Source organism: Morone saxatilis, unplaced genomic scaffold (assembly GCF_004916995.1).
Source record: "Morone saxatilis isolate NCDOM2014 unplaced genomic scaffold, NCSU_SB_2.0 Contig12, whole genome shotgun sequence".
Lineage (NCBI taxonomy): Eukaryota > Metazoa > Chordata > Actinopteri > Moronidae > Morone > Morone saxatilis.
The window spans coordinates 2234545-2248452 of record NW_023339674.1 but is presented as its reverse complement, the minus strand read 5'-3'; the positions used below and the strand labels follow the sequence as shown (position 1 = coordinate 2248452).

At 44.0% G+C, this 13908-nt stretch overlaps 1 protein-coding gene across 1 annotated transcript in view; it reads right to left on the bottom strand.

Moving 5' to 3' along the window:
- LOC118321920 (insulin-like growth factor-binding protein 3) overlaps positions 1-1344 on the bottom strand; it is a 20802-nt gene extending 19458 nt beyond the window's left edge. Inside the window, exon 1 of the mRNA XM_035653475.1 lies at positions 720-1344. Within this exon, the coding sequence (XP_035509368.1) occupies positions 720-1071 (352 nt within the window). The 5' untranslated portion in view covers positions 1072-1344. The remainder of the gene's footprint in view (positions 1-719) is intronic.
- Positions 1345-13908: the final 12564 nt, after the last annotated feature.

The window sequence follows — 13908 nt, the reverse complement described above, 5'->3', positions numbered from 1 at the left end:
GGAAAATGAGGACATTACAGAAGACAAGGACATGGTCTGCACTCAGCCTCAGCTAAATACTGTATACTTACAGTATGTATGTGGCATTCCTTAACTATTGGTTTGAGGGAGCCAGGCTGTGTGTGTGTGTGTTAGATAGAAAGGAGCAGTGTTGCCCTTTTCTTAAAATCAACCATCTGCAAACCCCAAACGACAATCTCTTCATGTCTTAAATGTCATTGAGCATTTTACGCATGATGGGTCCAAAGCTGTGCGCACATGGAAAAAGTGGCCGCCTGGTGGGAAAGCAGCGATTAATTGCTGCGTAAACCTCCCAACCCATAGCTGGTGTTATCCACTCAAACTTTCAGGAGCCTATGGGATTTGTTTAACCAGCGCGAACACATCACTGTGCAATGTCAAGCCTCCCCTCTAAAACCCAGCGGCTTGGAAGGTACACAATGTAAAACACACATTGTGTCAGGCTGCGCAACAGCCCCAGAGAATGGATTGTGCGCACGTTTCTTTGCCCCTTACAGATCTACAGTAGATCCGTCTCAGCATTTTTATCTCCCCCCACTATCAATACAACACTGAATCGGTGTTTCCATGCAGGGAACTCTCCAAACCTGGTCAGCACAGAGCAACACCTCACGGGGAGACAGCGCCTGTCACAGCCGCCAAACGACAACACACACGCACAAACAACAAGGTGTCAAATTAAAAACACTGCGTCTTACCTTGGTTTTGCGGCGGTATGTGAATGCGAATGAGTTTTCTGGCGCACACTCCGCGTCCCTCCAGCAGAGCTTGCAGCGGTCGGCTCTCCCCCGGCTGGTGCTGGCAGGTCAAGCCGGAGCCGCAGCGCGCCGTGTACACTCCACACGCCTGTCCCTCACCGAGGGCGCACGTCATGCAGCAGCCGCAGCCGGGCTCCCTCACCCGCTCCGCGCAGTCCTTCGGGAGCGGCTTGCACAGCAGGAGCGCCCCGGCGTCGCACGGCTCGCATCGGACCACCGGCCCCACGGTGCCGGCGAGCCGGACGAACGCAGCCAGCGCGGCGGCGAGACAAAGCACACAGAGACCGGGCATTCTGCCGATTAAGCTGGTCACAAAGGGACAGTATGTGAGTTGTCACGTAGGCTTAAGGGGACTCTCTGTGACACAGCGAGCCGGCTAGCCTTCTCCATCTGTATTTTCTTTTACGCGAACTTCTCGTTTTATACAGGCGGAAAAAAGAGCCAACAAGTCACACCCTCCTCCGTATGAATAATGTAAACGGAGAGCCCCGATATGAGGGACCGCTACATCCAGTGTGAGGACAGAGCCGCTCAAACATACAGCTCTTTTAATCCCTAATAATAATTTACAGAGGACTGTTACTCTGCAGGGCTTTCATGCTCTCCCTGTTCTGAATAATACAAAAAAAAGCAAAGGTGTTTGTTTCCATGTGGAAATTTGGCCAGGCAAGTCAAGTAAGCTGCATGTTACAGTGTTGCTTACATTTGTCTTCACCTCCAGTAATATAAATATCTTTGTATATTACAGATAAGATGCACATCTAGAGAGAAATAAGCAGCACCGGGGAAGGTTTCTTCTGTGTTGACTGTTCCCAAAGCTCTGGAGGTTTCCACACCACTGGCCACATCCCCTGCTGACATCAATGGTATGTGAGTGAATGCCATTGGTGGTACCCCCCACATGCTATACTGATAAACATTCCTCTGGGCAGGTGTGTAGGTGGCCTCCATATTAACCCACTAAAATAATAATTTCTTTTGCATATAACCTCTGCATGTGTGTGTTCACATGTTCAGTGGTGGGTGCAGCCAGAGAGGTATTGCTTTACTGTTTCTGGGTTGCAGAAGCTGAAGTTTTGGGATGCACATGTCAGTCAGAACACCAGCCGCTGCTAAGACGCACGTGCAGACCAGACTGCATACCTGACCCCTTTTTCGCCCAAATAGCTTCAGAAGCTTCAGCGCTCACCTTTCACATACCCTGAGCAGACCTGGTGATCTGGCACTTTGTACGAGCCCCACCGGCAAGCATCCAGACCCCCTGCACCTTTCCCTCCTGTATTCCCCCCCCACCACCCCTCTCCCTCGACCCCACAGGATTTCAAATTATTAGAAAGAAAATGTTCAGATTCTGCAGGCTCAGCATTGCCCCCCTGTCCGGCATATCCTCCTGTTCTGCAATAACAAACGCGAGAGGGGGGTACACACTGAGAAAATAAAGCAATCAGTATCGGCCATTGTGTGATTTCCACCACAGAAGCAGAAAAAGTGTTGAGACTGCATTATGAAAAACAAGCAGAAGGTAAGGAAACACCCCCGGAATAGCAAGAAAACGTCTCTGGCTAAGATTAGTTTTCTTATTACTTGACTTTTTTTTTCTCCTTCTGCATTGTTTCATGTCTGAAATATTCAGCGTCTGACCTTTGGCTTGTTTATTGTCTGTCCGTCCGTCCGTCCAGGGTCTGATTTACCTAAAGCGGCCTTACCATTTAAACAAATTCAGCACAAAGACACTTTTGGGAAACTGTGCCCTCTTTGTGTGAACACAGTCTATTTCGTAGTACTGTAACCGTGACGGGGCTCATCCTGATGAGCTCTTGCTGTGTCCCCCAGCTGCCTTTACATAAACAACCTAATTTAATATGACAACTTTTATGTCATCTTTGCTTGATCAGATATGCAGTGCAGAGGAGATAGTGGAGATGTGGCCCCTGTCCTGCACATCCACTGGGATCCTCCAGATTTCCTAGATTCGACAGCCAGAATGGAGCGTGTTGTAATTTGCCTCGGGACAGTTTGGGTATAATAAAAAGATAAATCAAACAACTGCTGGCACAAACCCACACGTCTCATTTCCCAAACCATATGTTCAAGCCGTCTGTGTTGCAGTCTCAGCGAACTGCAATAAGAGACACTATTCGTCTTACTCAAAGGTCTTGTCTTCATCTTCTGTATGCACCTTTGTCTTTCACCCTCTCTGTCCTCTCCGCCTCAAAGAAACTGATATTCTCTCGTTATTAATCTCTCCTTTGTTACGGCGTCTCTGTCCCAGTTAACATTCCTCTGCATTACATTCCCACAATGCAGCACATTGCAGGCCATAAATCATTAATTGGAAACTCAAAGTCGATGACGGTCCTCAGCAACACTGGCACAATGCGCTTTATAATTTGAGGTTTTGTGGGGAATGAGAGGATCTGGACAGATTTATTTGTTTCCTTCTTCCACATGTGATTGAAGCAGCAAATTGTCTTGCTGAAAACACGTGCTGTCTTCATATGAGAGCTATACGATCGGCACACGCTGCACTCGCTGACCACGTTGTGACCTGCATTTCACTTGGTACAAAAAGCAGACATTTTACATGATATGCGTCATGGATCATGTTGACAGCACTGTTATTTAGTGTGTTTGTCAGTTGGACGCCTTTCCAGTTCATGACAATGTGCAATTGGTCAGGATGCTTAAAGCGTGTCTTGTTTTCCACCGTCACAGTAACAGTTGTTACCTCAGTGTGAGGGTCAACTGAACGGTTGGTGGTTGTGAGGTTTTATTAAAGGTCTGCTGTGTGTAGGTTTGGTTACAATCTGTCTGATCGTCTGACTACATCTTTAAGAGACGCCACTGTGTTCCCAAATCTTAGCGTTTACTTTTGTTAGGGGTTGTTGCGTTTTGTTTGAAATATCTGATCCATAATCATCTGCTTGAATTAAACATTTTCAGTGTGTCAATCTGATTGAACTGTACGCGAGTCGAGCAAGGCAAGGTCAATTTGCGACTAGTAGCAACATGTCTCGCCCGTCCCTGCAGCCACAAACCTTTTAAAGATAGGTTACATTTCTCGAAATCCCCAAATCTTTTAGGCTTCTAAAATAACTTCAGCTGTCACTTTCCCTCATTCTCTCTGACTGGTCTAGAAAAGGAGCTATGGAGCAAAAATTCTATTACCGGGGGATTTATTCGGGGAAAGTTCGCTTTAACATTGTCCTGGGGGGTTGTTGTGTTGTGTGTGTCGTGTTTCATTCAGTCATGTCACCTCAATGAGGAACCACGGACACAACAAAGCTAAACATTCATTCTGTCCTATTCATCCCTACCTATGTTAAAAATAATAGCAGACAATGTTTTTGCCTCCTTATAGGTGACAGGAGTGAAAATGAGTCATCCTCACCATTTGTTGTGTTACGGTTGCAGGATGATGAACACAGTTGGAGAACAACTAGATGTAGGCTCTACAGGATGTGTTTTTCTTCCTGGGCAACTATCGTGTTTTTCTTAAATGAGGTGCAGATTTTTAGTCATTTTATTATGTAAAATGGCTTGAAAAATAATGCATATAGCTGCCATAAATGGGGAATAAAATGTACCCGGGGGAGCGTGCCCCTGGACCCCCGTAGGTTTAGGTTAAGCCCTGAATGTTTACAACGTCTGGCTCCGCCCCCGATTCAAATGAAATTGAACAAGTGCTTGTTTGTTGGAATCTGTTTGAACTTTTGTATTTTTTTAAGACATTTACAGAGTTCTTTGGTAATAAAGTTGTAATAAACCGATTTGATAATGAAAACTGAAGTTCCAACTCCAAAACTGTAACTCTGTAGGGGAACTCAAATCAAAGCAGAGCAAATCACTAAAATGTGTCTAAACTTTTCCATTTGGAATCCGCTGTTCATCAGGGTTTTTTGAAATTAGTCGACTGCTTCCTCACATGTTTTGTTTTAAAAACAATTTCTTGCAGGATTCAGCACATTCCAAGTTGCTTACAGATTTGCAATTAATTAGGCATTCCTCTAAGCAGCCAAATGAAGGCCTCACTTATCAACAGACCATTTCAACTTGATAAACATCCGCATAACACAGGCCAAATGTTTTAAGATCAGCTTTTGTGTCACACTGCTTTTACTGTACTGCTCAGCCAACACAGCCATTTTCAATCCTAACCCTCTCTCTCTCCTATCAGGAGAATGATTAAAATGTGACTTGGTTGAAAGATGTTGACTGTGGCTTACGTGGGGGAAAAAGCATAAATAACGTATGCTGCCAGCTCCGTGTTGAGGAAAATCATTTGGTGCTCCTTAACTCAGCCGAGGTGCTGACAGCGAAGACAGCCCTCGTCCGTCATGGGGAAACATGAAGATCGGCTAATGAAGCGGGGTTTATTTCTGCAGGCTGATAATTGCATCTGGGATGTTTTCGGGGCCTTCAAACGACAAGAATGTTGTAAAATCTGGTAAACTTGCAGTACAAAAATGTAAGGATTAGATGGTGGATGTTGGAAATCTGCTAGTTCCATCATAATCAGAATTGACATCCAGCATTACCATTTAATGCTTTTAACCTTTTCTTACTATAGAAGAGCACAGAAGATGGGCTATAACCGTACGTAGGATGCCAACTTGGGTGGTAGACATCTGCCTTTGTTAACCACCATCCTCAGACCCCATTAATTTGGCTGTTTTGAGGTTGGGACTGACAGTTGAATCATTTTCCAGAAAGTTTGAGGCCTGTAGTTGTTGTTGCAACTGTATCTGAAATACTCTGAATTTCTCTTTATGGTTTCTGCGGATAGGAAGCAGGTAAATAACTGTGTCAATACAGTCCTGTTTAGTTTTTATGTGTTTTCCAACTAATCCTGAAAGTTTCCACATATTCCACAGCGGCCGTCACAGTGACTTTCTTGGAAAGCACAGGGCCGACTTTTGAGTACATGTTCCAGAAATGATAAGTGTTCTCATTATAACATTCGAGACTTTTACAGCACAAGTTGTCACCCTTTTTCTAAAGATAATAGTGCAGCTTTTATTGAAGTCTATCAAAAGCCACGCATGCTTTTAAAACCAGCCGTTCTTTATTGATTTCCGTAATAGGGGCTGCTCTACAGAAATGAACTCTTCCTGTTATATCTGTTTTCAATAAATTGGTGGAATGAACACAGCATGACCGCTCTCTGTCACTGTCTGCATGACATGGTTAGAGAAACATCTGGAGGCAAGGAGAGGAAGACAAAAAGAGGAATGTGTGGAGCTAGAAAGGTAAAAGGAGGACCAAAAAGAAAAAAAAAGTTAACTAGCTGAAGGTTTTTAATCATGGCAGCTGCATGTGGGAGCAAAGAGAAGCAAAGAGGTTAGGGTTCGAGCATGTGTTATGATGTGTTTGTGGTAAAGTCTGTGCCGTTTGTTTGGGCTGCAGTTAGATATGCCTGGCAGCTCTCAGCAGGAGGTCTGAGTCCTGCCCAGCAGAGGCTCACTCTAATTGGTCAAACAGGCAGTGTGGCACCTTGGATTGAACTCATGCCTGGAGGGAGGCATGGTACAGCATACTTAACAGCAGACTGAGGAAAGATCACAGTCATGTGCTCGCAGTCACCGACTGTCTTTAGGTCAGCAGTCCTCCCACGGCTGGCCGGGCGGAGGAGGAGTCTGCTATTGGAAGGAGATACAAGGCTAGACAATCTCGCCTGGCGCTCTCAGGTTGACCAACTCAAGTGACACTTTCCTGAGAGTGGGCCAATTCCAGGCTGCTAAGAGGATCAGTTTCCCCTTCCTGTCCTGACACACATACCCAGCTAGCGCCACTCAGAAGTCTTCAGGCTCGCTGCTCACCAGGCACAGCCTCTTCAAACACTCTTCCACGCTTTCTAAAAGCCACACAGCCCTGCAAGTGTGGACGGGATCAGAGACTGTTTCGCTGCAAATACAAAGTCGTCACTAAGAGGATTGAGATCTTAAACCTAACTCACACAAAGTCTAACTGTAACCACAGGTAGGCAGCAGGCAAGATGCCAGCACTGCAGTTCATATGACTTCAAACAGACCAGAATAAAGTAGAAGACAATAATTTTAAGGGAATATATTGGAGGATGAGAAAAAGACTGAAGGAGGAAGAGCAGACAGAGTCAACCCATGACACAGTGGGGGAGAGACACAGAGAGGTGTCTAATCTTGGATCTTGGAGAGGCAAGGCTTGTGCCGAGTCACATGTAGTGATGTCACCTCCGGAGAGCCGGTGTGCATGTGTGCCAGGTCAATAGATCCTGTCCAATAGTCTAAGAATGGATGCTTGAGAGAGAGGGTTGAGAGGGAGGAATGAAGCCATTTGCTAAAAGAGTCGATTTACTCAAATAAAAAATAAAAAAACATTAAAAACAAAAATTTTCTCACTCACTTGACAAAGCTGTCAGGTTTCATTAATACTATTTTCCAATCAGAACCTTTAAATTAGAGTTATATATAGAATTAAAAAACACAAATTCACGTGGAAGTGAAGTGGCAGACAGAGCTGTAGACTTGAGATTTGGACTCTGCCTGTGTTGCTATCGCAGCCTCTCTGTGGTTTGTTGACAGTTGTTCTGCTCCACATGCAGCTGAGTAGTCGGTGAATTAAGTTTTTATACACACCAAACCGAAGTTGGTCATTATTGAAACAGTGGAAAGACTAACAAAGATGGTTTTGGTGAGTTTTATTCTGTTTCTGTCACATTGCTTTAGTCAGAGATGCTGGTGCTCTATTACAACATCCAGTGGCATGTGAATTTCATACGTATAACATTTAAGACTTGACCGACTGGAGAATTGAAAAAACATTCAAGTTTTTACCTGACAAACCCCTGGAAAAACACAATTGGCATCTTGCGAGTGAAGACTTGACTTCAACATATCCGCCAAAAGGCTTAAAAACAGCTCTGCAAACAATCTCAATAGTTTTTTTTTCATCATTTGGGTGAACTGCCTCTTTAAAATGTCATTACAGGGAGAAATCAAAAGATGAAAGCCAAAAAAAAACGTACTTTCTCCCAGATAAAGGAACAGGTGTTAGCACCGCAGAGTGCTGCCAAAAAGGCCAGAGTACAGCCCATTATGTATGAATGTAACCCCTGTATATTTTGACACATGTTGAAGCCTGACCTGACACTGAGCAGGTGTGTGCCAGAATGGGCTAAAAGGCAGCATGTCCTGCACACCAGCTGCAGAGTGGCTCTGGCTGAACCCCGCCGCCCGCTAAACCTGTGCGCCTGACATGCTGTTTGGATTGCGGGTGACTGATTAGGTCGTGATGTGGAGCCCTAACACCACAACGCGTCATAGCTGCTGCACTCAGGCGGCTAACAGCTGCTCTGAGCAGCACCTAGCTGTGGCCTAATGGATGGCTTCCATGTTTGACATGTGGAGGGGCTGACAGGCTGTATAGGAAAGTTTAGGTGTGACCATGATGTTCGACATTTATAATGGTGCACGGAGCTATCTCTCAGACCCCCAACTTATCAGATTCTGCTGCGATAAAAACCGTATGAACAGGGCTGCAGCTAATACTGTCTTTTTCGATTAATCTATAAAATTTCAACAGCTCCTAGAGCCTAAGCTGATCTTCAAATTGTTTGTTTTATTCAACTAACAGTACAGTATTCACTGTACAATGGCACAAAACTGACCGAAGCAGCAGGAACTCTTACTTAAGAAGCAAAAGCCAGGTAATTGTTGTCAGTTAGGTTTCTGTCTATCAACAGATTCATTAATCATTTCTGCACCAGTTTCAAGAACCCAATACTTTAACTCCTTGTGGCTTTAAAAAAGTTCTTAGCCTTAGACTCAGTCATGCAAAATAAATAAAAGAGCATCAAAACCGTATAATCCAGTTCTTCACTACTTCTGAATGCTCAGTATTAATATTATAAATACTGATAAGATGTGGCAAACACACAGCGTCTGCTCTGTCACTAACGAGGTTACACATTTAGCTGTATTGGTCGCAGCTTATTTTGATCAGAAAGTTAGCTGAAGTTTGGCGAAATATGCAAAATATTCTATATTGTACATATATGTTTGGAACATCATAATTGTACAGTTTCCATATGTCACTATCATGTTTAGCTGTCTGTTGTTTACAACTAGCTAGTAGCTACAGAAATACAACAGGGCTTAAATCCATCGTAACTGCTGTCAGCTTGTCCTCTGTTAAGGAGCTAAAAACTTTTCAGAGATGCTTTTTGGTGTCTGAAGACTGAAAAATAGGCAGATTGTTTCTTTAGATTACCCAATGTATGTGTGTGCTTATGCATACTTGGACACATGTAACTGCTCCTCGCATCAGTGATTCTGTAAAGGGCATGTTGAGCTCTGCACATTGTTTAAGTGAAGGGAGAGAGAGTCAGGGTGTGTGTGTGTGGGGGGGGAAATTAATGGTTCGGTGGCGGGGGGAGTGGCAGTAAAGTAGCTTGGTAAAGTAAATACTGTGTGCTCCTCTGTCAGCAGTGGACAGAGAGAGAAGAATGAAAATGTAATCTCAGTCCAGCTTTCAAATCTGTCTCCCCTGCAAGACCTTGAGAACAACACGTTTCCCATCAAACGGCAGATTAATCTTGTGTAACTCTTGCACGGTCACATCCCAGTCGCAGTGCTGGGAAGCCTGTGTGGGAGTTCGGCAGCTGAGGGATGCCGGGAAGACGGGAGGAAGGGCTCAGCACGAGCATGATATCGTCTGATTTGTGGGGAGTGTTGGGAGGGGGGGGGTATCGGAGAGCAATAATAAAGATGCCGAGAGTGAAAGCAATATCGCCGTCTCAGCCAACATCTCTCTGAAGAGCTGCCTCCTATAGGTCGTGTTTCCTTCCACCTGCTCTCCATTACAAGGCTGCAGAGCTGCTGACAAGGATCGTCTGTTGGCCGGCAAAGCTTGTGAAAGAAACAGATTTCTGAATGAGATATCAACGCTGGCGGATCACGGGCCAACTAATTACTTCATATTAGTTTACAGGGATGTGATTGGTACAAAGACAGCGGGGGAAACTTCCAAAGCATGACAATGAATGGTGTCAAGATTAATGTCTAGTGCAAACAATGCAACGTAGAAAGGCCGAAGTGATTGTGTTGATTTTGACATTTTACAAATCATTAAGATATTGTTTTTGACACCGCGAAACATCCAGCTCATCCTGTTTGTAATTTCCAATTTCTAATCTTTCACAGTTTGTAGTCAAAGTAAATCTGATGGGTATACTTGAACCTTTTGTCTGATTAATGGTAGAGCTGCCCCCGAAGAACTTGATGACTCAAATCATCAGTCGGGAAATCCCGAGTTGACTTGAATGTCAGCACTTTTATTTTTTGTCTGCGTCATTGCACAGCATAAAAGGCTGTAAACTTTACAAAGCCAGTCTCAAAAGACCACAAAACTAAGATAGTTAAAGTTTGTTTTCACATCACAGATGATGAAGAAAGACATAAAAACATAAATATGAGACTTGTGTGGCCGTGTTTACACCGCAGGAACTGCTGATAGGAGTTTAGTGTGGCACTGAACTGGAAAAAAAATTAATCTTCAAATCTTCGTGTTGAACAGCCAAATCCACTTCAACATTCTGAGTCGCCTACAGCTCTAATTTATGGTCTGCCTTTCATCCTGTTGAAAGCGATAACAGACAATTTTATGCTCACCCATGCTGACAATTCACCACCGAGTACATTAACGTCCACTATCAGTACCTAAAGGCCTCAGTATGCTTCAAACAAACTGGATCAATGTGTACACAATGTTGTACAAAATACAGTAACAGCCACTCACAGTTGCCGCCCCAAGCCAGCTATCAGCCCGATATATTCATTCCTTCCATGTGGGTAAGCATGGGCTCGTCATGGACCAGCCCGCAAGTCTAGTTAGCTGGATCGGTATGTGATGTGTACAATATGTGTGTGACACGTGTTAATCATTATTTCGCACAATGGGGTGCATCCTTCGAGAGAATCTCCCCTCGAAGGACTTTATTGTTGCAGACACGAAGAGCGAGAAGAAAGAGTTGTTGTGTGAAGAATAAAATGTAAAATGATTGAGGACAGGCATTATAGAAAGCAGCCACACACCATTTTCAGCCTTGTTGAAAGGGAGTTTCAGATATAAGTGCTTCAAGGCAACATACGTTCATTCTTTTTTTTCTGTGTTTCAACTAGAAAGGCACTTTAACAGCGCTGACCTCCACCAAGACCAACAGTCCAGTCTTATGCAAATCCGTACATCATTCAGTCAAATATGACGGGTTCGCCCTGCCGTGACGAATTCAGTTAATTCTGCCATGGACACCAAAATAATTACAAGTATCCGCCCTGTGATTTGGATCTCGGTTCCTTACACCCTTCCGCCAAGTTTCATACAAATCGGGCCTGTCATTTTAGCGTAATCCTGCTGACAGTAAAACAAACAAAAAACACCAAAACATCACATCCTTTGGCGGAGTCAGTGAGTGAAAACGTATTGGTCACGGGGGCAGCAAACGCACCTCAAGCAACAGATGGAGAACAACCTGTTCATGTGTTTACAATGTAGAGAATTCATCATAGTGCGTTGCTTCAATAAAGCAGGTGGACAGAAACACTGAAGTCAAACGCATAATCATCTTCCACATTAAGTAACACGTGCATATGTTCCTGGCTTCACATCCAGTGCGTGTGCATTAATTTAAGCAATTTACGGTCGATTAGAGTCGACTTGGAAGATCCTAAAAGCTAATAAAGTAAAGCCCCAGTAAACAAAAACTGGAGTAAAACTTTCCCGATTAGAAATCCGCTTGCAGCTGAGGTGACACGGGGATAACTACTCAGAGTGCTTCTTTTCACTCCGAACAACTTGTACATGTCAGATTCATATTTCCTGACCATATAGTCTAATGTATTTTTGCCACGACCACCTGTGAAATTCCTCATGTGAACTTTATTTCTGACACAAAATATTTGGGAGCTACTTGACATAATGAAGAAGAGAAAGTGAGCGAGAGAGAGAAAAAAAAACACACTGTCATGCACGCACATGGACTCATCAAGACTTACACACACACACATGCACACACAGACACACATGCAGATGCATATCCTTTCTTGGAAAGCCACAAGTTTCTAATTATATCCTGGGTTTCAAATAAAAAGCGTTTACAGCCAATTCGTTTGCGTAAATGCCATTCCTGTCCGTGTGGAGAGATGTAACCATTTCTACCCCCGAGACAATAAATAGTTTATTGCTTTTATTTGTCATGGCTTTATGTTGTATTGCCAAGCCCTCAAAAGAATAGAAAAAAAGCATATTTTCCCACTAATGACTGTGTGTGATTTATAGAGTCTGTCTTTGACATGGGGGTGTCTGTGCTTTCAAACCGAGCATAATTAGACCTCTGGAGCAGCATGCAGCGCAAAACACATTGGACAGAAACGCTGTGCTTCCCAGAGAGGCTCGGCTGTGTGCGGTTTCGGTATGATGCCGAACGGCCGGTGCATGAGAAAAAATGCCTGGAGGTTTCCCCTCCAAACACACGCACGGATACGCATGTGCACAGAGGTCAATGATATCTGAAACAAACATAATGATTGGCTTTGACACACTTTCAGAATCAGATACAAGGGGAGAAGAAAGAGCATATAGATTGGCTCACTGGGGATCCAAAGAGTTAGTCAAGCATGAGCTGTTCCCTGCCGAGCGGAGAAAGAACGGATTCTCCTCCCTCCTTCGTCCTCGCTGACCCCAAATGCTCACAGAGTGATTTTAACAGGTCACAAAGGAGCAGGAGTTCACACTTTTTTTGACGCCCCTCACCCCCCACTCTCACTCCTCCTCCTCTTCTTTTCTCCTTTTTCCTTTCTCTTTTTGTCTCTCTTTTCCTTCTCGGCGTGGATGAGACCAAAAGAGTAAGGAGAGCTGTTTCTGTTTTGGGTCCCCGTCAAGTGATTTCTAATGACACACTGCTCTCGTCCCCACAACATGCATTTTAGAGTGAATGAATCAGGCAGGACATGGCCTCATTAAGTTGAAAGTGCCGCTCACTGCCGCAAAAGTACATGGTGCTTTCGGAGCTGGGCCGTTCACACCGAGAGGCAGAGCTGCAACGCCAACATCACACACACATGCAAATAGAGAATGTCTGTGTGTGTTTGGAGAGGCTGGAAGTGTGTGTGAGTTTTGAGCAACTGGGTAATGTAATTTCAGATTTTCACTTTATTTATTTATGGGCTGCATTCAAGAGCGCAAACATGCAAACTTTAGCAGCTCGTTCGAAACCGGAGCAGCTACCAAGCCGACAGTCGCGTGAGCGTCTGTGGTCGACCGTCACTTGAAGTTCTTGTTCTCGTGATGACTTCGCCTGTAGCTGGCTCGTACCACTGCGTGTTTGGTTGATGATGTTGCTGAGAGTGAGGCGTCTGATTTGCTGATTTACACATTTTGTGTGGTTTTTACTTTGTTCCTCTGACTTGTCATTTCTTTTTCCGCAAGCGAGAAGACAATGTGCTGAAAGTACAAAAAAAGCACAAACACAAAGGAAGAAATGATTGCATCAGTTGCAAGTTTTTATCAAAGTTTTTTGCAAAAGAACGACACACAGGCACACAATGTGCAGGGTTATCAGCGGTTTTGTGTAAATTGTCTTCAAGTGCAGAAGACATGAGACATTTAATCTACCTGTGGTTAACTTTTGTCCGCACTGAGTTGTGTTGTCACTGTTTTAGCGGTGTAGTTGCAGATTCATTCAGCCTCACCCTCCCGTTCCAAGCGTGGCTGGGAAACTCAAAATGTGAAACATCCTGTCTAGAGCCATTGTTTGGTTTGTCCGTTCTGGGCTACTGTAGAAACATGGCGGACTCCGTAAAGAGGACCTGCTCCCTCTGTAGATAAGAACAGCTCATTCTAATGTAACAAAAATACGATCTTTACATTCATGAAAGCATACCTATGAATATTATATTGTATTTCTGCCAATATGTTACACAGTGGAGCTTTAAATACAATTTTTGGTCTAACTTAGACAATCACGGTTCTCGAAAAAGACACATCTTAACGGGTCAAAGCAGAGAACAGTGTTATGGATAAATATATGTGTTATATATATATATATTATATAAATTGCATATATATATATTGCAGATGCTAGCAAGGAAGCAGA